Genomic DNA, 27,898 nt, shown 5'->3' on the forward strand with positions numbered 1-27,898 from the left:
TTTCTTTTTTTTTTTTCTTTTTTTAAAGAAATCAATTTGACTTCCAACCAACGGTTTGCTACTATAACAAAGGCCACAAACAGTACGTCTGGGACAGCATACAGTGTTAAAACCGACAAACTCCAGGGGGGAAAAAAAAACATCTAGCAAATAAATTGAAAAGCTGTAGATCACTGCTGGTGATATTAACGTATACTAGAAAACCTTAATGTGCTGCTACTATGTTTTTAAATTGTTTAGTCAAATAGCGTAAGAGTAATCTAACGCTCTTACTGATCAAAAATAATTATGTAGCCACACTGCATTCTCATTGTCCTGCATGGAAAGATTTGATGCAATTTCATAATTTGCTTGAGCCTTTATTTTACAACAGAGCATTACCTCTAACTGAGAATTGCACATAAGAAAGCTATTAAAAAGTACAATAAAAATCTGCACAAATCAGACTTAAGAAGAGTCAGTATGCTGTACACTTTCTACAATATTACGTTGATAGTGAACAAACAATAAAGAAGTGCTGCCACTACGTTCTCCAGAAAGTTCTTCAGTTGAGGAATAATCAAATGGAATTTTTGTTGTTTTTTTGTTGTTGGTGGGTTTTTAATTTTTTTTTTTTTTTTTTTTTCCAAAAATGACATCCAGGTCACTTTTAAGACCGATAAGCTTATGCATTGAGCCTTAAAGACTGATCTTCTCTCCTCCTGGAAGAAATATCAATATCTATTGAATCCTTGCCAACAATAAGCCTTAATCTCTTTGCTGGAGGAAGAGGAATAAAGTCATCAAATTCATCATCATAGTCATCTTCCTCTTCATCATCCTCTTCTGATGAAGACTCATCTGCCGTTTCCTCTTCGTAGCGACCATAATCATCTACTTCCATTCTTGACTCCAAAAGGGAGAGAGTTTCACTACAACACATACCATTTTCATGAAGGCTCTCAGAGTATGTCCCTCTGTTTTCTTCCTCTCGTTTTAGCTGTATTTTTAATTTTGTTGAACTATTGCCTGATCCTGAGTTAAATCCATTATTTAGCTTTGCTACATATAAATTATTGTCTTTTTCATGGTCTTTACTTAATTTGATGCTTATTTTTGAAGAATTCATTCCATCACTTTCTTGGTCATTTGCCTTGCTACTGCTATCATGGCGTCTACGAAGAGTCAGTTTAGGGATCCCAGAGCTATTTTCAAGAATAAGTTGTGCATCATACCTCGTGATCCGTCTTTTCTTTTTACTTTTTGCAGTTCTAAAGCTGTCTTTTGCTTTAAAACTGTCAGATGTTACAAGAGAGCAGCTACCAGATCCAGGGATACAATCTTTATAGCCAACAGGTGGGTCCACCACATTATTCCTCTCTCTGAGTTCTGAATGAGAACTATGTGAATCTTGTACTTCATCCTTCACAGGTGTATTGTGCGTAATACCAGTTTCTTCTATTTTTGCAGGTGGTTTCACAGGTTTTCCTTGTCGAGATTTCTTTTTGATGCCTGCATCATTTTTCTGGCACCTAACCTCCCCTTTATGTGATGGTCCATGAGCCACATCATTTTCAGTTATCACATGAGACTGCTGCTCTAAAATGTCTGATTGCGTTCCAGGCAAATTATTCTTACAGCTATCCAATATATTTGGTTCAAGCTTTATATCAGAGGTCTCCTTCAAATTCATCCTTGTTCTCATTGACCTCCTTGTTATGTACGTGCAGGGTGGTATATCACCATGCTCATGAGCACCTTTCACAGAATTCAGTTTATGTTCTCTTGCTGCATGCCTTGTTAAACATCCACTAGAAAACTTTGCAACTTTGACTGGTCCCTCCAATTCTTTGTCCTTTTTAATGGACAAGTTTTTATACAAAACTACTTTAGGCTCTTTGAGAACTAAATTTCCCATTTCGAGCTTTCTAGAAGCATTCTTTTGCTCTGGCCTTTTGCACTGATTTCTCAACTTTATCTTTGAAAGTAAAGGCTTTGCAGGCTTTTTCAGTCTCTTTGGTACCCTGGAATTATTTATATGAGTTAGTTTAGATGAGGTAGAATTTGATGATGCTGGAATTCTTGATATAGACTGTCTTGTTAATGTTCTATTTTTGCTGTTCTTTTTTATGCCAATTGAAGATTTCCTGTTAGCTGCAAAAGAAAAAAAAAAGTGGTTTGGTTATGACACTGTTTTATCCTGAATTTCCCCCTCCCATTTTCATTTATTTTAAAGACTTCATCAAAATCTGTGAAAAAGGCTAGGTAGTGCGCAGTAAGGAGCAAGACTACTTAACCTGCAACTCAGATATTAAAAGAACTAATTCCAGGTACACTTCCCTCACTGGTCCCAATACACCAAGTTTGATTTTCACTGAATTTCTTCTACCAATTTAAAAAAAAAAAATCCAACCCACGTTATCCACAGTTTTTACTGTGTATTATTCCACGAAAAAACAGAGGATCAGCATGCTCTTATATTAAATCCAGATTTTTTTCCTACAGAGGACAGGAAAAAAAAAAACCCTTAACTACTGTAATGGTTTCAGTTTCAGGTACTCAGTTTTCTGTCACCTACTATAGTAGGTAAGAGACTTTTCTCTGTCCAAGCAAAGCTGCAACTCCAAAGCTTTGTAATTAGAGATCATTAGAGGGGTTTGGGAAGTGTTTTTTTTCTTTTTTTTCCTTTAAATATCACAGCAGCAAACGGGACCTGTATGGAACCATATTTTATTTGCCTCCGAACATGTTTGCTAGTTAAGTCTAAGTTTAAAGTTATTTATATTTTGCCTACACAGAGGGTGGGGGTGTGGAAGGGAGGAAAGTAAATAAATAGTAGGCACTACTCCATGAAGAGAAGTCTCTCAGGAGCATCATAAACAAAAATACTTTCCAATTTCTTCTGAGATTACTAATTGTGCACTTTCACTTCAGAAAAGTTACTCGAACTATCAGTCCTGAATAACGACATTTTACTGGACAGTTCTAAAGACCAGTATCTGAGATGTATCTCAACACAGAGAGAAACTCCAACACAGTGCAAGTTTTTTACTTTTTCAATTAAATCTTTAATCCTGCACTCCAAGCTCTCCCCCTTACTTACTTGCATTAGCTTTTTCCTGAGTGGTATCTGCATCAGTATTGGAGCTGACAGACTGGCTGTCTGAATTTTTGCTGCTGTCGCCCAACTTTTTAAGTCTGTTCAATCGTTTATCTGTTTCTCTCAGTCCATATTTACTATTAATCACAGGAGTAGGTGCTGGCAATCCCACTCTTGATTTAAAAGCACCAGTTCCACGTCTACAAAGAAAAAGAGGACACAATGTATTAGTATCTCTTTATATAAAGTTGGACCTTTGTTTCATCCCAGATATACCCCAGTTTGAATACCAGGTGTATATGCATAAACAATACCAATAACCACTGAATTTATTAGCATTTGTGGGCTGTTTTAGTAAGTTGTCTATATAGTTATCATTTTAGTAAGTTGTGCAGAAAAACTTTCCGTTTTTCTCACAAGAGGACAAATTGAATAAAGCAAGGAAAATCTAGTTCTGTCTATTTTTGTATTGTTTCATAGTCAAATTATACAGGTGAAAATGAAATATGGTAGTACAAATACCACTTATACCAGCTTAGAGAAAAACTTAGTTTTTTCATGATCATAGCAGGCTATTAAAAAAAATGCCATCTTCAGTTGCAGTGTTTTTTACTGCATCAGCAAGAGTTGAAAAGTACAGAAAACAGAATTAAATTATCACATAGTTTTGTGTTCCATCATAACTCAAAGATTCCAGTATGTACTTATCATGAAAACGACAGGGCTGAGCAAATCTACAACTTTTTTCTTTTAAAGTAATCATAGAAAAGCATGAAGACTAAGAATTCCTGTACTTGCACTTCAACCACTACTACTACGATTCCTTTGATACTCTTTTAATAATCCAGTACGCTTGCACTTTGCAGAATTCCTGAAGACAACTTCAATTTGGATTCAGTGTGCTGTACTAGAAAAGAAATACCTACAAATTTAACCAAAAGTGCACCGAAAAGGTCAAGTAAGATCTCAAGCTCCACAGTGTTAATTATTATGCAGATATAGCACTTGATCTCAAATTAGCTGGTACTTGCGTGACATGGAATATAACTTCAGTGTTATTTTGAATTCTGCAAATTACAGGCAGCTTAAGATGCTAGATTGAACTTAGCACAAGCATCAGCCAATTCGTATCAGAAATTAATGGTGCTGTAAACAACCACAACTGCCTGATGACGTGTCATCTTTGGTGCCCAGTTGTCTCAGTTAGCCAGCATGAACAGCAGGCTCACCTAAAAAATGTACATGCACATATGGACTGATATGTAAATCTTCTTGGGATGATTTTTAGATGTCCGAACAAAATTTGTATAATGCAAACCTTCCCACAGCTCCCAAACATATCCCATGGATTCTTAGAATTTAACACACTAGCATTACAGATAAACACACTTTGCAGCATAGTCAAAATTCAGTCACTTAAGGATGATTTTTTTTGTGGTGTGCAAAACAACAAGTTGCCTTAACAGTGCTGGTAAGCACTCATTCTCCCTCGCTCAGCTTCCTTGAATTCAAGTCTATGATACATCATAGCCATAACCACAGCCCTGTGACTGAAAAACACATTCCTAAAGTTAGAATTTATCCAAATATTAGCTTTAAAATGCAACGCTTTCATGTACTTAAAATATGAAGATAACACAGTGAAAGTCTTCAGACACACAAAATTGGTTTATCCAGTAGGAGAAAGTATACCTGTATTACATCAAAATCAACAATCAAAGAAACCTGAGCAAAAAGAAACATATCACTCAAGGAAAGAATAATCATGGTGCCCATTTTTTCAATACTAAGCTGCTCCCAGGACTGAAGTACATTATTACTGGCAGTTCTCTAGATAAAATCTCAGGCTCTACCCTTCACTTGGAATGATCTATTGACATTGCATGAGCCTGAGAGGTCCACACCAGATGGTTTTTCTTTGAATTTCAAGAATTCTTAGTGACCAAACTAGCTAGTGAAGATGAAGGTAGGATTATTAAACTATTTATATGCAGGTGCACCAAGCTATTTCTTAATGCAATTAACATTTCATCTTTTATAGGTATTTTCTCTCTACAGTTAGGTCAAACAGTAACAGAACTGTTATTGGTTCTCTTGGAACTAGAAGCAGCTGTCACAAATGATGTGGAGCTTCCATGCTCACATTAAGCAGAAGTTACAACATGGCAAAAACCAACTATGAAATACTTTCAACTGATTTTGTGAAGAAAGTCCAGCCAGCACAAATAAAAAACAAACAGAACAACAACTTTGCTGCTACTGTGTGATGGACAAATATAGACAAGTACTGTCCAAATCAGTAGCTCTTTATGAATACACTAGCCCCAAGTTCTAACAACACAGGATGCAAACTACTCTGCCCATTCCCAGCAGAAGAGAACTTCAGGTCAACATAGAAAACATTAATGAAATTTGCTTTTTCTAGTGCAAAAAAGAGCAAAAGTTGGGGGTCAGTTGTCTCTTAGAAGCTACAACAGCTTTTACGTCCAATTCTATCTTATTCAGTACAAACATTTTTAAGAATCTACACTTCTCTATTGTTACTCTCATTTTGAGCTTTTTGCAGAACAGAGAATCAAAAGAAAAACAAAATGCAGGAGTTCTGAGGAAAAATGACTGTTCTGTAACAACATAAAAAAATCACAACAACGATAATTAGCCAGGAAGCAATTACAGCATGCCCAATAATCTGAGTATTCTTAATCAAGGAGTTCCAATTTCACAGGAAGTATCATGAACATGCCCAATTCCATTTGAAACTCATTTACATCAATACATACCTTTCACAGGTGTAACATTCGCAGTATTCATTATTTTCTCCAAAAAACCCATCTCCATAGTAACATGAGATTTCTTCTCCAGGCTCAATATCTCTTAGAGCTTTCACACATGCTGTATCCCTGCCCGTTGATACAAACTGGAGAAGGAGACAACAGGAAGAGGGACAATAGGAAGAGGAAAGGTTAATTACTAAGGCCGGACAGTATCTGAATAAGAAAAAAAAAAAAAGTGAAAGTGTTGGGGAAGAAAAGGTGCAGGGACAAATGGGGGGGGGGGGGGGGAGGGGGGGAAAGAGGGAGTGCTGTATTTATTTACTTTTAATTTTTGCTTACCTTGCAGTTAGGTCTGCAATCTGAAAAAGGTCCAAAAGATAAAGTCAATTAACTGTTGACAAGACCTGAAACACGAGTAGTTGTAGATATCTAAAGTAAGGATTCACTCTGACTTCAATAACTATAGACTTTCAACAAAATACTGGGAGTTATTAGCATTGCACAAAGCTATATATTAAAAGACACCTATTTTGAAATAGTTTGCTTTCTGAGCTCTTCCCTGTGCTATCACAAATACTTTTTTAAGGTAACAGATTTTATCTTATATCCTACCTGCTTTTCCTTCAGCGCACAAATACAACAGAAGCAGTTAAGCTTCTGTGCAAAAGGTTAAAGGCATAAGACGTTTACTTAAGGAATATGTTACTGTTGACTAACTTCCAAGGAATTCAAGTTAACCCACAATATGCTTCACTACTTTGCTGCCTGTTGCAAAGTCTTGGTGAAGAAAGAAGGCATCACTTCCAAGAGCCTTCTCTTGAGTTTCCCCGTTCACAGCTGATCAGCTCTGGGAAAATCCCAACAGGATCTTGTCCTACAGTAACCCAGTATGCTAGATTCAAATATTTTCTCTGAAGTCCCGTGTGGCTCAGCTCACATATAACGCTTCTGAGTAGAATTGCTTATGTCCTTTAACAGGCTTCCTGTACTCGATACTCACCATGATTGATAAATGCAGCAGGACCAAGCCACAGTTGTGCACAGTTTTTCCGTGTGGAATACATGACACTGAAGTCATTTTCCCCATGTCTCAGCAGCATGTTTTCTTCCATTTCTGATAGTTCAGCAATACAGCCCACAAGTAATTCTATTTTATCATTTCGTTTCCTTTAGCATAAAAAGAGTAGCAAAACAACAATACATATGGCAAAATTAAAGTAATTTCACACAAGAAGGAAAGTCGTCAACAGGAAGTATTTTGTAAACCATTTCTCAACTGCTATAAACCTCATGTTTTAATTCAGTTAAGAGCAGGATATTAGGCTAAATAGACTTTTAATCAAACATGAAATAAATGCTTTCATACTACTATATAGGTTCAATTACATCAATTCTGATAGACATTATCACCACTGTTTCTAAAATTTCCACAGATTGCAAGCGAGAAATTGCAGGAGTTGATTACCTCAACTTCTCCAGTTGTTAAAACCCAAAGCAAGATTTTTTTTTCATTTGCACACACTCCCTCCTCTTCAGCATTTAAGACATTTTTACTTCCTCCAGCTGCTCTTGTTTGCATTTCCTATACATGCGGCTATGAAAACACAGTATAGCTAAGACACTTAGAACTCCGTGTCTTCTCAAAAAAGGTCCAGTATTGACTGAAAACAAGAAGGCCGGAACTCATGCAAGATGTTTTCTTCCCTCACTAGTAGTTCTTCAGCATCACGCTGGTCCTTGAGATAGACCATTGGGGGTGGGCAGACATGATCAACAAAACCATGATGTCTTCATGTGCAGAAAGACAATCCGACATCAAAAATATAGCAAATCGGGGTCACTGAGCACTCAACCTAGTAAGAGGTGCACAACTTCCATCACCTTGCAAGAGCATTCTTTCCACTGCTCTTTAGACCAGCCATTCAAAATTTTGGCCAGATTACTCTAACACAAAAGAGTATGCAACATACTAAATACACACAAAGGAAGTATATTGGTATATTTAGTATGATTACTATATTTTTAAGTGCAAATTCTGCTTTTATAGAAAGTGCTGAGAATTCTTATCGAGTATCAACAGTTTTCCAGATATTGGCAGAGTAAAGATGAAAACATCTTGCCTTGCTCTCTCTCTCTCAGGCCACTCAAGATTTTGAGCATGAGAAGCTAATTCATACCCAAACCCAAAGCTTCCACCTAAAAGAATCAGCCAGGGGAGAATTCAAGCCAAAATAATCCAACCCCAAAAGTCCTAATTATATCCGTATTGTGGAACTTCCAGCTACAGTTATGAAGATCTAGAAACTTGCCTCAACGTTCTTAATGCTTACTCTCCCACATGCCGAGGTCATAGGCCCACAGTAACAGTCCACTTGCTTGGTGTACTGCCAGCGTAATGCCTAGCCACTCAGTCCTAGCCTGCACATAATAACCCATCCCTACCTCAGATGTGCTGTTATGACTATATACTGCCCAAAGCAAAGTAAGTATAAAATATGAGGGTAGGAGAGGGGAAAAATATATTTTAAAATCTCAATTAACCCAGGGATCTGCTGGTGCCTCCACAGACACACATAATGAAACTCAGATGTGCCGAAATGATATGAGAAAATACAGTGAGGTTCCAACTTTGTGCTTCCAGGAAGGACTTCTCAGATAACCAAAATACTCAAGTAGCACCCCCTCCGTTTCAAAAAAGCTGAAAAACTAATTTCCCTCACAATTATTTTTTGTATAACAAATCCAGCATAATTCGAGTCCTGACATGGTCGTGTTTCTCACAGGAGGCCAACTATTTTCATCCAACCATGAGTTGTTATTCAACTGAAAACAAGATAAAACCCCCTTATATACTGGAAAACTGTACAGCTAAGTCGAAACCCACAAAGGAATTTTTTACACATGCACATATTGTGAGTTAAGTACTAAGCAAAACTAGACACCAAATTCAATCTGTACGTAAAAACACAAGAACTTGGTAGGTCACTGGTTGCAGTTTTAATTCTAAATCATGTTTCTAAAACATATTTTTTTAGACTCTTCTTTCAAAGTAATTGACAGAAACAGAATGCAACAGTAAATGATATTTCTTACCATTCTTTAGTTGCAACAATTTTGGCTCCATTTTGCTCAGAAGAATATCGATTACAAGGCAGTATCTCAAACCCACTGTCAGTTGCAAACATTCGTAAATAAATAAATACCTGCCATAAAAAAAAAACCAGTACTTTTCTGTTACAAGCAAAACAAAAGCAGTGAGGAACTCAATATAAAATTATGGAAGTCAATTAAATGCACAAAAAAAAACCAAAAAGAAAAAGGAATACTGCAACAGGATATTCGCTGAAATACAATTCTGATTATAAATTTTAGCTATTCACATTATGTTAATCTTACTTTTTCAGAGCGACTGGCAGGAATGCTCATATGGAATAACATGACTATCCAAAGAGGTTTAAAAAAAAAAAAAGTAAAGATGCCTTGAATGGTACAACATCGACCCAACCAATGAAAATAATTTCTCCTTATAGTCACAGAGTAGTTTATTCAGGAATCTCAGGTCTTTAAGAACCACCAAGACATAATCTACAGGATGTCATTTTATTCTTTCCAGTTCTGAAGATGATATTACTTCCACGACAAGTATAGATACTGAATTTGGGGACTGAGAGATCAATTCTTTTTAGTTAAAGTGTGGTTGCGTTACTCCAAGAACAGTTTGGGAAAGCAGAATTTACTGCTTACCTTTTATCCACACAATTAGATTTGATGCACCTCAAAGTAGGCCAAATTCCTTTTCATTGTATCTGAAAACCATGTACTCATTCCTGAAGGAGTTTTTTGGTTTGTTTTTTTTTTTTTTTTCACAAAGTTCTACTTTAATTTCCATGCAACTTTGAGAGTCAACAACCTTTGTGCGATATGCAAAATGGATCTGGGGTGTGGGAAGTAAAGGAAGAGGTATAACACACCCACATAAAGTCCCTATACTCAAAACAGCTGAGGCATTTTGAGGTAGCAAGACTTCCCCCTTTTCCTTTACTTTTCTTTGTCACACAATCTGATTTACAACAGCTATAAGTATTAAAAAAAACCCACAAAAACAAACAAACAAAAAAAAACCCCAAAACCACAAAAAACTCACAACACAAATATAAAAAGGGGAGGGAAAAAAAAACCCTTCCAAAAAGGTCCTCAAAAACTTGCATCCTGGAAGCAGGTCTTCTCTCTTCTGCTTATGACTTAAGCCAACAGCAAAAGAAGCAAATACATGTCTATTAAATAAGAGGCAATGGTGAGTTAACTCAAAAAAAAAAAAAAAAAAAGTCGGGGAGGAGTTAGCCAGGTTTTAAAAAACAAATGAAGTTTCTGTTAAAAAGCAATCAAACAAATAACATGTAACAGAGATTTTTTAATTTCACTACTGCTATATTCCTAAGAAATGTTTACATTTTCTTAGCCTTTCAACCATCTGATTAAGCACGTTAATTACAAATACACCTACATGTTCCTTGAACAACCTTTCCTGCATTTTGTTCTTGTTAAGAAAATAGTGCCGGGCCCAGTCACCTGACGTCAAGGACTTGAAGGCTTTTTCTAAGTGCTCATCTTTCTTAAAACGTTCAATCACCTCTTTTAGTTCTTCTTGCCTTCCTTTAATAGGTCGAAATCTGAAATAAAGAATAAATCTATTCCAGTCCACTGTTATTCATTCTAATTCTCACGCACAGTTACTTGCGGCACAGAGTTCTTTTGCTAGCCATACAAATATTTAATTCCTAGCATAAAAAAATGACCTTTATGTACTCAAATCACAGGCCCTCATTTCCTGAGGGAAGGTAAAGCCAAGCATACTACTCAGAATACTAAAACCTTCCAGTCTGCGAAAAAGGACAATTAATTTATAAAACACATCTCTGATAACATTAACCAACCCATAATAATATTGCACTGTTTTTAATGCCTACCATTTGGAACAAAGCAGCTAAAGAACTAGTATAGAAAAAGGTATTACTGTCTCTACTTTCCTAATAAATTGACTACCATTAGAAGTGCATATGCAAAAATCTAGCAAATAAACCAGATGCTCTATGTTTCCTAGTTAGCACTGGTATCAAGTAATCCATATACAGTTCTGGCTTTTGTAGTTGGGCTGGAGGCATGTGTATGTGTCTCATTTTAAGTTTAAGGCCTCTACAACCTCCCTTACTACACTAAATTTTTCAAATAGGGAGCAAATAATTTAGCAGCACAACTGAAAAAGTAATTTTAAACCAACTTTTCCTCAATCTAAAGCCTTATTATATTGACAAATCCATTATATGGGTTTATGTAGACCGCAACCTTAACATCTGTGTTCATAGCAAACACACCTCAATGATTACAGTAGTAATAGCTACAAACAGTAACACACAGCATAGATACTACATCTATAAAAGGTTCCACAATTCAGTGTGATCATCAGAATTTTTCCCCAAAATATTTGCTATAGGTAACAGGAAGCTGAAAATCATGAGTAGATGAAATATGGAAATAAATCCCTGTAAATTCTGCCACTGTCATGAAGCTTGAGATTTAAGATAAATTATCCTTCATATCTTCAACAGTAAAAAAAACAGTTACAAAAAAACCCCTACATGACTGCAAGAAGCAGGAGATCAATTTTTGAGCTACAAAATGACAAAGAGAGAGAAAAACTTAGAGATTACATTGAATCTCCATAAATTGCCTTTGACTGAGCACATACTTTGCCTTGTGGCAGAGGAGGGGGCTGTGTGTGTATGACGATGAACTAGGAAGATAGATTTTCTAGATTCATGAGAAGTGTTTTTCTGCAGCTTCTTTTACAACTCATATCATTTGCTTACACAGCATATGACAAAAGTGTTAAACAAGCTATCAGCTTTTAATTAAATCCATAACATTAAGTCCCTTTCCTTGTCAGCGTGTTACCACGCTGATTTTATTTCCTCTTACTTAACAAATGAAGCCTGTATTTGATGACAAAAGTAAACAAGGGGAAATAAATTCATGATGGTGCTTGAAAGAAACCTCAACAACTCCCACAACGATTTACTGTTTTTAAATTACCTTATCACTTTCCTTCTCTTCAGCTTAGAATACCGTATATAGCACCTAACTTTTTTCAGGTGACCAAATAAAATTTGCTTCTTCTATGCAACTTGCATGAAGGAAACAAAATACCTTACACGTTGTACACCCTAATTTTATATTGCCTTGTAGAACAGTAAGAGGTATCAGAAATAACTAGTAATTATGAGGATTCAATTTCCTTCATGATAAGTAAAATACTCTATTTATGCTCCTGATACTGCTATCGGCTTCTTCACATGAACTCTGCATTCTCTATCTGGAAAACCTCCTTGTAATATAATCACTAAACAATCATATATCTTTGTGAATATCGCAAAAAATATCAGCATAAACCCATGACCTTTTGGAGAAGAAAGCACAGTAAGTAGTTCTGAGAAGATGTTAGGCAAGTTTTCTCCTGGCTGTGATAACGCGTAACAAGACAGCAAGAGTCAGTCAAGAAACAGAAGCCCACTTAGTACACTTTGTACTGTAGTACAAACCATGCCAACAAATTTCAAATCAAGTTCTTTAATTAAGAACGTACATAGCCCATCTCCCAGAAAGCTAACTGTCCAACAAGTTGCTGAAACTTCATTGTGGAAGAAAACTCCCTTCAGACTACAGATGATACAATCATTATTATTTTTGTTCCACAGCACAGCAAAGTCCCCCTCAACCTGCCAGCCGGATACAATAAGAGTATCTTCCTCTTCTGGCCAAACCAGGAAGACTTCTCACAGATTTGACAGTCATTACTCAGAGCTTCCACAGAGTCGAAGGGAATTTGATATTATATAGCCTGAACTGAACCTGACTGGTTTTAAAATATGACTTACTCTCAGTTTCAATTAGAAACAGTCTTCCCAGCAAGGGCCCAAAATCATGAGAAGTACAAAGCACACCAATATGCACATACAGGACAGGTCGGTGTTTTGTTTATATCTTTATCTGCAAAGACCATGGAAGTAGAAGTCACAGAAGGCACAGGACTTACATCTAAATTTGGTCTTCAGCTATGTCTGTTCTTGTTGGGCTAAATGAATCATCGTTCTCTCCCTTACATTTTAAGTTATATGCAGAAATGCTTTTTTTTTTTCCTAAGTGAACTGCAGAAGCAAAGTTAGATGGAAACTGCATCACAATCCACATTGCATTAACACCTGAGACAGGCAATATCCATGCTAAAAGACAATCATACTTGTTTATCATCAAGAAGCTTGGTCTAGGCAAGCTAAAGAAAGAAGTCCCACTCAACCACAGCAGATCACCCCACCCCCCCAAAAAAAAAAAACAACAGGGCAAATGCTAAGCTTAAACAGTGGCTCCCAAGACCTACAGTAAAAGAACCAACGCTCTACATTTTCTAGCAATTAGAAACACACATTATAGCCCCAAAGTGATGTTTGTATTTCAGGTCTTCCACAACTGATATTATGTAGCTCACAACCTGGCCCTAACTTTTAGGAAGTCTCCCACACACCTCCACAGATCATAATTCATCAGGTGTTTCTATGAATTCTTGTCTCTGTCATTCCACATGGCTGGTGGAATTCCTTTAAATGTCTAGCAGAACCTTGTGTAACATCATTCCTGAGAAGGAGAATAGTTACTTAATGCCCAAGTCTTTAAACAGCCAAACAAAGGCTGAAAAGAGGAAAATGGTGATTTTAAAACCCCCAGAACATTAAAAGGTCAGATGAATGTTACACCGTACGCCAGGCATTTGAAACTTGAAGCAGGAACCCAGTTTTTTGAAGAACACTAGTCTTGGTACCTGAAGTTGAAAAATTAATGCCATCGATCTTCTGCAGCACCTCTATCAAACATTGTACTGATATTTTCTACACGGTGATAAGACAGATAAGAAGAAAACAAACAGGAATCCAAACAAGCACGGTGTCCAGAACTACATGGAAAGATGCTGGAAACCAACATCACGATGTACAGCATTATACTTCACGCATTTCCAGGTCAATGAAACAGAACGACACTCTGCACCCTGATAGTGAGTTAGCAAGTTTCTCATAGCTCATGCAAATAATTCACAGCACATGTAAACAGCACTGACAGCATATAAAGTTGATGAGCTAATACTGAATACAACCCAAACTCCTCATGAAATCTGCAGTACTTTCACAGCTGTATCTCAATATTTAGTTTAAAAGGTACCTTCTGATTTGAGACACTGAAGAAGCCAATATGGCAAGAAAGCCTAGAAGTCAAGTATTCCTCAAGAATTTGAGGATCTGCTGACAGACACTTCTCCCAGGAGTACCATGAAATAGCAGTTTATGCTTCAGCCTTTCCCAGTGCTACCTACCAAAAAGCTGATCAGTTTTGAGAAGCAAGCTTAAATATTTGGCGTTACAAAGCTTCCTCATTTACACATAACTTTATTTAAAAACCCCTATGCACATGCTGGAACCATCTGCATGACTCTGAACACCACCATGAAGAGAGCCTGAAATGACCCCACAGCTCAATGGATATAAACTGAGCCAAAGAAAATGGCTTTTAAGTATCAGTAAAACGGGAGACTAGTACAAAGAAGAGAAACCAAGAGCTAGAAAAAGTACAAGAAAACCAACAAAACTAACCAGCCAATCCCACCGCTAAATAGAGTCAAGTAAAATCAGTACTTTTTATCCAGACTTGTGGTTTGCTCTTTTTTATTAGATTCTATCACGGAAACTGAACAAGACACTGGTGTTTCAATCTACTCACAGGCACAGTCATCCTACAAACAGCTTCAGGGGCCAGGTCTCACAGAACACAAAGTTTGCAGCAAAGCAGTCAGTGGTTAAAAGAAAGTTAAGAATGAAAAACTCAGCTAGCACAGTATCTTTAAAGAAATAACAGCCCTTCTTCCTCACAAGCTGCAGAATTCAAACTTTTCACGTTACCCTAGGTAGTATTTCTCCCTAGTCCACAAGACCCCAAAAATTATAGTAATTGCAGTTTTAAAATCAGCTATAAGATGATCTTATTCCTATTGAAGGCAAACTGAGGTGCCCTCAATAAAGTAGATGTACGAAAACGGCTACGAGAGGCAAAGCTCTTTCCCTATCTCAAGTTTCTCTTACCTCAGGAATACTTAAAGAATCTTGAAACTCCAAGGTATAAAGCCAAAGGTCAGTGAGATGCTTGCCTATAAAGGAAGTTAAAGGAGAGTTTCTGGTAAGTTCAGAAGCACAGTACCTTTCTCAGTCACTGAGAGCAGTGAGTTCGAACAAAAAAGATAAACTGATCCTGCAAGAGATCCAGCATGGAACTCCACATAGTGGACCACTGCATGATAAAAAGAAGGTTTTACTTCTAAACCTGCTTCTTAACTTCTGACTAGGGAACATGAAGAAGAGTGAATTTATTAAAGCATGGCATCCCATTAGCCTCTTAACAACAGTCACTTTGTCTGGATGGTATTTGTATTTAAGGGGCTATGGAAAGACAGTGAGTTACTGTTTGTCTGCTACCTGAGGTTCAGCATAAAAGCCAGGTGAAAATCAAGTGGAAACTATTCAGTTAGCAGACATTTCACTTCACCTCCTGCCCAGCCACTTAGTACAAGTATCTTAAGAAAAAGCTAGTTGTATAAAAATCGACTTGTTCTGGGTTTAATCTCCAGTGTTGTTATCTGAGGAAAAACCCCACCATGTTCTTTAGAGGTCAAAGTTACAAACTGAATTTTTAATGAAGAAAGTAAACCACGTTACTTAAATTTCTTAAACTGAAGCTATACAGGCACCAGTGTAGTCAAAACTCCAATACAGCCTAGAACAGATATAAATAAAATTCTAACCACAAAAAAATTCATTCTTCTTAGAATGGTTACCAAATAAATGCTTTTCTAAAATAAATATAGGGGACGGGGAACAAAGAAAACTTCACCACTTTCTTGCCTATTCTAGCACTCCACATATTAAATTTAATTTAGCAGTTATCATGACTACTGGATGCAAGCCACTCCATCTTTTGGAGACAGAACACTTTTTATTAAAGTTAAAGGTGCAACTAGAAAAACTGTGTAAGAGCAAGCTGGTGGATGTTGGCTTACTGGGGGTGGCTAGGGGGAGGTTTGGTCGCAATTTTTTTTTATTTTTAAATCCAAAACATTTGGCAGCAGCAAAACAGTTAGTTCCAATGTAGTCACTGTGTATGATTACACACAGTGAAGGCAGATAACCAGGAGCACGCTAGAGGACTCTACTGAATCGAAGAAAGCAGATTTTACATAAAAGTCAAATAATATAATTTTGTAAAGTACAGACACTGAGGTCTGAAGAATGCAAAAACTTCATTCTGAAACACAGTATCACTACACAAGAGCAGTGTACCTCTAATCCAGTATCTCCTTAGCATCTCAGCACTGCAGTGGAACTATACAGACATGTAACCTTATTTAGCAGAAACCACATGACTTGTTCTACCTCCAAACCCTGTTGAAGATGAATACTGAGCCCTTTAATTATTATACTGAAATGAGCTAAGGAACATAAGACAAGATTCAGCACAGACTCATGAATGCAAATGATCTGGATCCACTTTGCCTTCTTTTTGCTTTTATTGCTCAATGGTGACTGTAAGCAACAAAGAGTGACATACCCTGTCAAGTTCAGGAATGGCTGAGAGTTTACACCAAAGCCAGCAATTGCTCCTGGTGCAGCGCTGAGAGAAAGCAGCTTCTTGTTCATCCCCAAGTGCTTCATGTTTGCTATGGACACCATGGAAATTCTGAAAGCTTGGTGTTTTAGTCTCATGTTATCAAATAAAACCACCTGCACCACACACCAATTTGTACCTTCACTGCAAACAACAAGATGGAGTTAGGAAACGCCTCTAGATTCTCCTAAAACAGACATGTTTGACTTCCTAAATCACATGCAAACTTAGGAAGACATTGGAACTGCTCTCAGTATTTTCTAGCTTAATGCTTTAAGGAATCACAAAACAACAGTGACTGGTAACAGCAGCAGTAAGATGAGAAGTCTGGCTTAAGATATAAATGCTAAGGCATTTGTACACCAGATAGTAAAGAGTGGATGAGCCACTAAGGCATGCAACATCAAGACTGAGCACTCAGCCTAGGGAAGAGTATCTGAAAACAAGAGACTGTAAGATATCAAGAATTCACTTGGCTTTGTACAAGTTCTAATCTCTAGTCTTAAAACAGTATTCTACCAAGGAAGGAATAGCTTGCAAAATCAGTTTTGTTTTTACAAAAAGGACATGCATGCAAGACTAAGTAAAATTTACAACCTGGACAACCTTTCTCAAAGAAACAAAAAAAGGTCTGCTACAACTGGATTTATACAAGAAGCAACAAAATCTCTTGGAACAGCTATATTTGACAAGATTATACATATACATATGGGGCCTTTTTTTTACTAGGTGCTAACCTGCTATTTTGTTGAGATAAGAGCTATTAATCAGATGAAAGGATGACCACATCCTGTAAAGAGGGCCAGAAGCTCTGGAAACAACCTGCTTTGTCTTGGAAATCCAACAGGATGAAAAAAGTGACTTTTGGATAAAGCCACTGGAAAAATTTCTAGAGCTACATTTCATGTTGTTCATCAATTCCTAGTAACAAGAAGATAGTTCAGAGGAACACTGAGGAAACTCATCGGGGATCTGATTCTAATCTTTTGAGAACTAGACTTCAGCTCGTGCAGACATTACTGACTTAACAGCTTACACAGCTAACCCAATTCCCAAGATGAAGGGCATTCAGGAATTGCAGGATTTTATTTTTATGGCCCCCAGAATAAACAAAATAACAACCACATTCTTGTCACCACTCTACCACAAGATCACTAATTCAGTATAAAGAAAATGGAAAACAAAGACATTCCAACAATCACCTAGATATTTTACTAGAACGTTATGAGGCTTTTTTCCTCCAATATATTCCAGACAAAACAAGGTCTTTACAAACTTTTCAACTAAAAGAATGAATGAAGTACAGATAATGCTTACACAGAAGGACACTTATACATATAGAAATACAGACCTGGCTTCCCGAGTTAAGGTAAGGTACAATTTCAATAAGTGGTCATCAACTTACAATTGGCTGCTAGTTGCAATAATACAAACCCCTTGTCTATTTCCAGCAGCAAAGCAGAATGCCGGCTCAGTCATTCCCACAGTACTTCTTCAAACAATTCAGAACAAGGGAACAGGAAATACTTGCTTGCCATTCTAAATGGCTAGGGTTTTCCAAGTGCAAGCTAGTAAGACTTCATCACACTGAAGCGGAAGATGTCCAAACATAAGCTATAAATCCTAATTTCTCCTACAATCATGTATTTAGCTACTGGCATCTGGCATTTTGAAAACAGTCTAGTCTTTTCATAGGCTTCCTCCCCCACTTCCCTCAAAGCCATACAACCACAATAGATTTCAGGAGCTCTAGGAAAGTTTCAGCCTACTAGATAGAAGGAAGATGATCTAAGCATCACAGCTCCAGTAACAAGCAGATGTTATCACTGTACCAAAAAGATAAACAAAAACTACGCAGATGCCTTTATTCTAGTTCATTGCAATAACAGAAACTCTCTCAATATGACATAATGAAAGAGGCAAGAAGATGTGTTTCTGGTAGAAGTTAAGCCTCACCTAAGTATTTCCCATAGTGCTCCAAGATTATTAACTATTGCCCTTGAAGGTTGCCTGTAACTGTTCTCCAAGTCTGAGAAAGGAAGAAATATATGATGATAGCCGTTGTGTAGTCTTTTGATTTAAATCAGTAATTAAAAAAAGTATTTTAAGTATTGAAAGAACATCAGCAGAAAGTAACATTCATGAGAGGAGCTTCTCCAACTATCAAAAAATGAATATATAATTTCCTTAGCATAAAGCATAAGAGTTAACAACCTGTGCATAATCTGTAGACTACCATTAATGCAACAAAAAAGTCTTCTGAGCACATACATTTAGCTTGATTAACTGCTGGAGATACAAAGACAGTCTGGACTGAGCTGTAAGACTATCTACCTAGACACTATTTTGGGCACTATGCGCTATTGTAATGAATAGCAGGGAGGGAACAGGAAGAACTCAGCATTCCTCTTAAAGACAAATGTTGCACTCTCCAACAAAGAAGAAAAGTCTCTTTGGAGTAAGTCTTTACAGTAATTAGGACCACACTGCTCCAATTTCATGTGCAACTCATGCTGTTGGGTTATACCAGCAATCATTTATGTTATGTGACCACACCAATTAATCCAGCCATTATTTTTTAAGCAATCAGCTTGTTACATACATTCAAAAACCTACTTAGAACTGATACTCTTGTTATGTGACCATGCTGTACAGGTAAGCTGCTGTTGTTTAAAAATAGCAAGAGCAACAGGTTCAATAGTTGAGCATCTGGTTTCGTGTGATGTGCTGTCTAGAAACCCCCGTTCTCATTATTGTACAATAATAAGCACACAATCCCTATCCTCAGAAAAACTTATTATTTATACATAGCTTCTCCATTAAGCTAGCAACACAGATCTTGTATGCAAATGAAAGCTTAACAGAGATCTATAGAATACATTCACAGTCAGTGATATGTCTGTAAAACAGGAAGAAGCACGCAACAATTAAACCCGAAGACCACACTGAATTTAGACCAGAAGTATTCAGATGGGTACATAACACTGCAAAAGTGTGTGCAGTTCTGGTAAGCAAGTTCCCAGTGTGCACATTATTTATCTTAGACATGCAGACGTGTCTGAGTAGCATTCCCCCAACATGGGTCTGCAAGAACTTAAGATCAAGTGGGACCAACACTGAAGTGCTCAGAAACTATATGTTTCTTGTGATGTAGTAAGAGTAAGGGGAAACAAAAAAAAAAAAAAAAAAAAGCACCCAGGCACAGGAAATAAACAGAAAAATCCCCAAACACTAACTTTTGTCTTTGAAATAGCTCAAATTACTAACGGTTTAAAACTTATAATTAGTTATCTGTTTAAGCTAGGGAACAGTGGCTATTAATGACTTGTTCTTATGCATAAAAACCCATGATAGCATTATAAATGCATGCTGCTACTGAGCTCCGAGTTCCAGTCTTACATGCAACACCATTTAAAAGTTGGAAGCTACTCAAATTGGCAATTTTTCATACTTCTGTAATCATGCAAGGCATTTCAGTTTTGCTCTGATTACTTCAACTAAGAACATAATTTCTTTTCTAGAAAAATAGAGACAAATTACCTAGTATTCATTTTGTGTGTTTGAAAACCTAAATAGGGATCAAGAACCAAACTAGTTGCTAGGTCATCGTTTTCACACAGTTCCTTGGCAGACATTCCAGAGGAAGGCACATAACGACTCTGACCCTCAAATCCTGAAGCACTGCTACCTGCAAATAAGAAAAGATAAAACAGATATTATTTAAGAAATATCATAAAGGCCAGCTACGTTCAAGGACAGACAGCCACCGACTGGAGACAAACCCCAGAATAATTAAGGAAGATGATAAAGTATATGAAGAAGCAGAAGCACCATTCATTTTTCACTCTTGCTTTTGTTAATTTATGTAGCAGCCAACGCAGAAAGTATTTTAGAATACATTCCATGGTTGTTTAATTTGACTTCCTTCTCTCTTCCCCTCCACTACTAGAAGCATCCTTCCAGACTACACAGTTCAGTCGTGCCTGCCTCTAAAATTTCTCACCTATAAACATGAAGCATTGAACTTTCCAACCCGATTTTCTCCAAAATCCAAACAAAGGACTTTCTTTGAATTTGTATTTAAGTCCTTTATCCCAGATCAACAGAAAAAATAGAAATACATGTTCCTTAAAATTGTTTAATAATGACTATTTATATAGTCATTACAAAGTCTTCTATATGACTTCATTCAAAACAAGGTTTCCTTCTACATGGCACTCACCAAAATTTGGGCTGGTAATTCGAATTATGTTATCCACTTCTAATCACAATAGTTCTCAGTGCCAATTGTGTTTTATACTTATACCAGTTAAAAATCAATTTACATCCAGTTACTCTCACTTAACTTTTAAACTGGTGAGATCTATATTCCTAAAGTGAGCTAACACATCCAACAAATACAAGCATAGTTTATAGCTCTGATGATAGCTACATGCCGAATGTAGACCTCCATCACAAATTAAGACAAAACAGAAGCCTGACTTGCAAATTGATAGATGAATCACATACAGCACAAAGCTGCATAAACATGTACATACATCTGCTTGATCTTCTCTCAACTCCATTTTTGCCCATCTTCGGATTTTCCTTTCCTGCATGTTGCAATTTGGTCTGATTCTGCGCATGGTCATTAGATGACCTGCTTCCACTTCTCCTGCCATTCACCACCATGTTCTTGGATTCTCCCAGCCACTTCATTCCAACAGACAGTCTGACTCAGTTGCATTTAGTCACTTTTCAAAAGGCTTAGAGAAGCAGATGAATAATTTCAGTTCCAATTCCTACTGGAGGCAAAACATAAACATGATTAGAGCTTACTGGGAAGCCGTTTCCATGACACAAATTTTAACAAAAAGAAAAAACAAATTGAGGAGAAAGGAAAAACAGTGATCTGCATTTGCATTAGGAAGAAAGAAAGGCAGTTCATTAGCACTAGTACAAAATAGACATCCACAGGTGAAGTACTGTCCTACAACTGGAAGTGAAGGCTGAGTTCTAAAGCTGATAAACTACTAAAGACAATTGAATTTTAAGAGCTGGCCTATACACACATATACACCTACGGGTTTATATAGGTATACAAAAACATGGTTAAACACACACAGAGCTACGCCACTCAAAAACCGGAGTATTTTCAAACGTACACCCAATTAAGATTATAGTTCCTAATAAATAAAACCTGTAACCTGCTTGGGAACTCTACAGCAAAGAATGACATTATACAAACATTCCCTAGAAATAAAGACATCACAACTAAGGAAAAAAAGGAACCTGAAAACTGAAAACATTTTTGGAGTGGGGGTGGGGGAAAGACGTCGTATCTTAATTTAAAAATCAGAGTTCAAAACCCCCTTGATCTAGTGGACCCAGGATACTATTTTTACTGTTCTATTTAACAACAACAAAAAAAAGTCATAACACACATGGCTTCATGGGCCAGTAGTAGGTGCAGTCACAAGTAGTGTTGAAATTTTATAGTACATAAATGGCCAGCAAAGCGCATGCTAGTTTTTTGTCTGCAGTATCAATGCCTACTAATGCTTTTGCACACAATTCTGTGTCTCTGTGTGTAACTTGCAGGAAAAAAATCTGACACTGATTTACACAATCATTTTACAATTGCATTTATGCATTAGTAATTAATTTACTTTGTTTTCATTCATCCTTCTTCCTACTGCTTCCTCATAAAAAAAAAAAACTGTGCCTTCTCCTTTTACTGCTAGACTGTTAATGCTCTGCTCACAGCAGATAACATCCATTTCAATCTGGTGGAAGAAATTCACAACAAACTCAGATGTTTTAAAGTAGTGCCTTTTGTAGAAATTCTGGTTTTTATCAGAATTTCTGATAAAATAAGATAAAATAAGAGTAGCAAAACATTGGATTTCTGTCAGCCAACCATGGGATCTGGTTAATTTAAGTTACAGAAATTTTTAAGACCAAATGAATAGTAACAAAGTTACCTAAAAAGATTCAGAAGATTGAGGTATCAGGTAGAAACTATAGACAACTCATTTAACAGATGTAACGGCTCAAACATCTTACTTGGACTACCATCCAGATATCTATAGGTTTTAGAACCTTTTACAAATTGTCAAAGGAGGATAGTAAGATTATCAACAAAGTGAAACAGAATCATATTCAGGAAAGCTTGGCTGAACAAATGCCTTAAAACAAAGATAGATAATTAAGATAATTTCAGTGGACAAGGAATTTTCTTGCTGCCAGTGACAGGAGGAATGGACTTTGCCCTCAAAATCAAAGAAGAAAACAAAACAGAAAACCAACCCAAACTAAACCAGTTTAAATGTCTACCTTATTGGACCAGCAAGCTTTAACATAGCTCTTTAACAGAGTTGGAACTGAGCAGTTAAGACTACCACAATGCAGAAGTTGATCCATGGACTGACAAAATTCTTTCACCTCCAGAAAACAAACCAGAGACTTAAAATTGGCTAGGCTAACCCCTACTCAGGCATTGCACTTAGCTATACATAGAATCAGACATTTTCACACAGTAGCTCCACAAAAAAACCAACAAACTCTTGCAAATCTCGCACTTAAACCCGTACCAGCCAACACTAGGCTTTTCCCCTCCCTTCGGAGAGCTTGTCTGATAACATACATTTAAAAAGGAGGGGAAAAAAAAACCAACACCCCAAAACTTTCTTGTTAAGCATCCCACCAGAACTCCTTTCAGAAGGCAGCTACACTGTGAAGATCTGCACTGACTATCACGTAAACTTTATGACAAACTCGCTCTTCGACTTCACCCTTTTTGCTTCTCAACATTTTACTGCTCTATATACTCTAATTAAACCCTGTTCCCCACTTTTTTAAGAGTGGTAAGAAAGAGCATTAAAACAGACTTTCACTTCAGTCCTTGTCTCTGTAAACCAGGATGGAACCATATCCTGTGGTGTGCTACAGTTCAAGAACGGAACAGGTAAATGAAGCCTACCATGAAATCCAGTTTTAGATGAATACTGCTATGCAGCAATCTGGAGGAAAAGCATTGAATAGGGTAGTGTTTCTGACAACTAACAGTAACTACATTTTCAACTGGAAAAAGGTGTATTATGCACAAAGAAAGAAACTGATCTTTCAGAAGTCTTGTTTGGGAAGGGTGAGCACTATCTGGTCTAAGACACTTCTGCCTAACACAGTAATGACAAGGAATGTACAACAGCAAAGGCAAGAAGGTTTGTGGCCACAGAATACTCAAACCATAAAAAGGATTAGGAAAAATACTTGCTTTTGCTGCAAAATAGATCAACAAGAGATTACAACAGAAGTCTTGCCCAAGCAAGATCAAAAGTTATTTAGTGAAGCCCAGGGAACATTCCTCTGAAAAAAAAATCATTGTTTATTTGAGCCTAGCAGTCTAATTAGCAAGACCACCTTTGTTTCTAGCCAAATGACAAACCTGAAGACTGCAAGTGTACTTCTTCAGCCTCCTTTCCTTCCCCCAATATACAAACGCTGCTTTCAAGAGAAGGTATCAAAAGCCAGAACTAGCAGATAGGATTCCTTTCCCACTGAATATCACAGGCGCTAATACCAACAGATAACCTAAGAAAGCAAGACGTGCACCATCACGTGTTCTTTACTACATCTCCAGACATAACTTGCTCTCAATGCTTTCTACGTCAGACTCACGCTTACAAGTCCTTTAGAAACAACAGGGAGAATGGAAGACACGAACACCACCTTCCTATTCAAGAAAAAAATGGAATATACTTGCACCTTCACATACCTAGAAATTCCTCCTAAAGGACTCCACCATAAAATAATATAACACCACGCATCATTTATGACTTAGGGTTTATCTGTACTGTTAAGTTTACCAGCACAATTACAGCTTCCAAGGGTTCTTCTTATTTCAGTGTAAATATCCACCTTGCTGTTTTAACTCTTTATTAATTATAATAGTAATCTTTATAATATATTGCCTTTTATAATTCTATTACAGTAGTCTTACAGGCACATATCCTCAAATGTCAAAATATAGCTCAATGGCAGTTGGCACCTCTTGTCGAGGAATTTAACGCTGCATTGAAATGGTACTCTTGGAAATGAAAACTCAGTTTAATTTATCTGGCTGCAAAAGTTTTGAACCGCTTAACACATTTTGAGTATTATTTGCATTTCAGTCACATTTGGAAGTACCAATCAACAACTGAAGCACAAACACTGTAGTTAAACACTGTAGTTGCATAGGATACTCACACACACAGATTTATCCAGACTGATTAAACAGTACAATTCAGATTAAAATTGCATACGAAGCATCTTAGTCCTTTTATACTGAGAGGCGTAGTAAATCCCTATGAATTTGAGTAAGGAAGCTCTGTGCTGTTAAAATGGATCTCAAGAACTGTCTGGGCCTCACAAGTTCTGGGCTCTCATCTATGAAATCCACCAATGCAGAAAAGTCTTGGGGAGGGGACACACACACAACACGACACCAAACTGATGAACACCTAAACCATACAAACACATACATCAGTAACCATAAGAAATTCAAATATCATTTATTTTGGTCTCATGTAACATATGTTTTGCATATAAATATTTATTACTTAAAGGATAAGAACATTTTCTGAACAGTCAGTGCATTTTGTTCATCCCTCTCCAGGCACAGGCAAAGATACTGGGATTGGGAGATTTCCTAACAGGCAAGGTCATCCTCCCCTTTCTCATGCTCTCCAGTACACACACAGTCAAAGGACCTCCTTCTAAAACACAGTTCCTTGATTATTAATTTTTTTAAAAAAACTCTAAACATCTAAACCAGTTTTTGGTTTGTTTGTTTTAAATTAACTACATCTGCAAAAAGCTTTCCTCAAAAGGACAGTGGCCGAAGAAAACAACTATAAGACACAAAACCAAAACAAAAGACTCAGTAACCACAGCCTCAGCTTTTCTGGCCTAATCAATGGTATCAAGACAAAAGATAAGCATTTAATTACCAATACCTCTAAAAAAGGAACAGATTCTCGAATCTGTGAAACAGAACAAAACTACGCAAACAGTTTTTCTATAGAATCACCAGGCTGTACATGATATCACTACAGCTCTCCTATTAGTTTATAAAAAAAAAATTCCTCATCCACTTCTAACACTTCTAAGTGTTTAAGTTTCTAAGAATACAAAAGACTGAGCAAAATCAAAGCTGAAAGAAAACTTGTACAGTTTTAAAAAGTTACTCAAAACAGCCTCACATCTTATTTTGGTGACTGTTTTTGACAGCTCAGGCAAGGTACCATTCAGCCAAAGAGAAAAAGGAAGCACAGAATGCTTCTGGCTCACTTCAGATGTGAAGTCAATGCACAGTGTCACTTTAAAGGGGAACCTAATGTTATGTTATGCTATAAATTATTATAGATGACACTAAAACACAGCAAAATCAGGCATGGAACAGATGGCAACAAGAAAAGAAGATATTTGGGAGTTTATTTTCCCATAACCTCTACAGTCAAAGTTGTATCTTAAAAGAAAGGCAAGGTGGTCCCACAGGACTTTGAAGATTCTGGATTTGAGGCCAAAATTTCTCAGTAGGATAAAAGCTAGCTAGGAAGGACTACTTCAGTCCCACTCCTGCAGGTGTTTATTTTAGCCATCTGATTTCCCACTCACTTTTGACTTTCTTTGCCCCTGGGATGAACTGGCTTAGTAAATTAAATCACCAGGAAAAAAAGAAAGAAAAATAAATCAAGGTTTGAGTGTTTCTTTTCAGTTATAGTTAGTTCTCAGAATAAGCTCAGTGCAGAGCTGGGCAGGAATTAATAGTGGCACACGGAAGGCTGCTTTTAGTGCTTTTTTTTGTGCACCCTCGCCTGCCTATGCCCTCTTCCATCCCATGCTCCCTCTGTGCCAGCAAAACAAGCACAGAGCCAAGTGGTGACAAAATCAGGGGAGTCACCAGAGAAGTCTGAACCTTCCTGGCTTGAACCACGGTAGAGGGACACGGTACGGGAAGTGGTAAAGAAGACTTAAGATGGGACTGCCCCGAAATGCTTTGCATTCTCAAACCACAGCTCTGGATTCACTGTTTAGCACACAAGTATCGCACCTTACTGTTACTATGTTAATTTGCGAACTGTCTGTTGCATTAAAGCACAATGCTGTTTGAAGTGAAAAGCACACTGGGAATTGTAATCCTACAATAGGATAGTGTTAACAGATCAAAACAAGTATTCAAGAGCCCCGTTTAGTCCTGTTTCTGAGTATACAGCATCCCACTTATTAATTTAATGTGCAATACACTAAGTAGTTACTTAAGTCGTATTTTCCAGTTTGCCATCTGAAATGGGTATAAAGCAGAAATGTTCATGTCCATCTGGCTCGATAAACACACAAACCCCATTTTTCATTCAAGTACACCTCGGTTTCCTCACATAGTGTTAACTTGTAAGGAAGAAGGCTTAATGAAACGGAGACAAAAGTTCCTATTTAAAAGAAACTGCAAAGGATGCATCTATAGTCACCAGATTTCGGAGACGGGACATGCCTCTACGAACTTATTCTATCACCCATTTTAACCCCACTGAATAAAACCCCCCACTTTTTTCCACACACAGTATTTATAGTCGCACTATCCATCGCCCTGTGCCGGAATCAACCCACCAGGAAACTACGCCAAGTTATACGCTGAAGATCCCTGCACCGCCAGTGATACAACTCGACACACTACCACCTACTGCCTCATCCCTCATCTTTTCAGAGTAACATACTGAAGATGCTTTGACTTTGAAGTTTCAGATACGGACGGTGGACAAAGACGTGCTTTACCGCTTCCTTAAGAGCACCTATTTCGCCCTCCAAAAAAAATCACAGAACAATCCAAAACGCCAGACATTTGGATCCAACCGCAGCAAGCCCTGAGCCTGGAACGGGCTCTCGAAACAGGCTTTAACAAAAAGCCAAGCGGTGCGAACGCGGGTTCGAACTTCTCTCCCCGCTCGCCCGGCCCGGGCCTCCGCCCGCCCCAAGCCCCGCGGCCGCCCCGGCCCCGCACGAACCCGGCCCGGGCGGCGCCTCCGGCCCGCCATGCCCCTCCCTCCCCCTCCCCCTCCCCCCCCCCCCGCCCCGCGGCGGACGACCGCGAGCCCCCCGCGCTCCTCACGCCTCCCCCCGCGCCCCTCACCTCCCGGCCGGGTCCCTCGCCGCCGCCAGCGCCGCCCCGGCCGCCCCTGGGGGGAAATGAATCATCAAAGGGAAAGAAGCGAGGGGGGAAAAGAAGGGGGACAGAAAGGGGGAAAGCGAACACGGAGTGAGGGAAGGGCGG

General features: G+C 37.8%; 1 protein-coding gene across 4 annotated transcripts; it reads right to left on the bottom strand.

Annotated features, from left to right (window-relative positions):
• Positions 1 to 27,898, bottom strand: KMT5B (lysine methyltransferase 5B). 4 transcript variants are annotated; one of them, XM_054067210.1, is made up of 10 exons: positions 27,758 to 27,898; positions 21,147 to 21,392; positions 20,149 to 20,296; positions 10,358 to 10,523; positions 8,947 to 9,056; positions 6,854 to 7,020; positions 6,193 to 6,212; positions 5,860 to 5,996; positions 3,083 to 3,279; positions 1 to 2,133 (listed from the first exon to the last, which is right to left on the bottom strand). In XM_054067210.1, the coding sequence occupies exons 2-10, from the start codon at positions 21,304 to 21,306 to the stop codon at positions 665 to 667; spliced, it is 2,574 nt and encodes an 857-aa protein (XP_053923185.1). In that variant the 5' UTR covers positions 21,307 to 21,392; positions 27,758 to 27,898; the 3' UTR covers positions 1 to 664. The 4 variants fall into 4 exon arrangements, with proteins under 4 accessions (XP_053923185.1, XP_009570168.1, XP_053923186.1 ...); XM_009571873.2 differs by having other exon boundaries at positions 21,147 to 21,389; positions 27,758 to 27,897; XM_054067211.1 differs by lacking the exons at positions 20,149 to 20,296; positions 21,147 to 21,392; positions 27,758 to 27,898 and adding an exon at positions 15,033 to 15,063.

The sequence above is a fragment of the Cuculus canorus genome, chromosome 5, assembly GCF_017976375.1.
Source record: "Cuculus canorus isolate bCucCan1 chromosome 5, bCucCan1.pri, whole genome shotgun sequence".
NCBI classification, from domain to species: Eukaryota; Metazoa; Chordata; class Aves; order Cuculiformes; family Cuculidae; genus Cuculus; species Cuculus canorus.

What these genes read in the sequence shown, in the direction of transcription:
- KMT5B (XM_054067210.1), bottom strand. Translation starts at nt 21,306, where the DNA reads ATGAAGTGGCTGGGAGAATCCAAGAACATGGTGGTGAATGGCAGGAGA. An exon ending in TGCTGCATTTATCAATCATG is followed by an intron (nt 6,213 to 6,853) that starts GTGAGTATCGAG and finishes GACCTTTTTCAG; the next exon opens with ATTGCAGACCTAACTGCAAG. An exon ending in ATTGCAGACCTAACTGCAAG is followed by an intron (nt 5,997 to 6,192) that starts GTAAGCAAAAAT and finishes CTCCTTCTCCAG; the next exon opens with TTTGTATCAACGGGCAGGGA.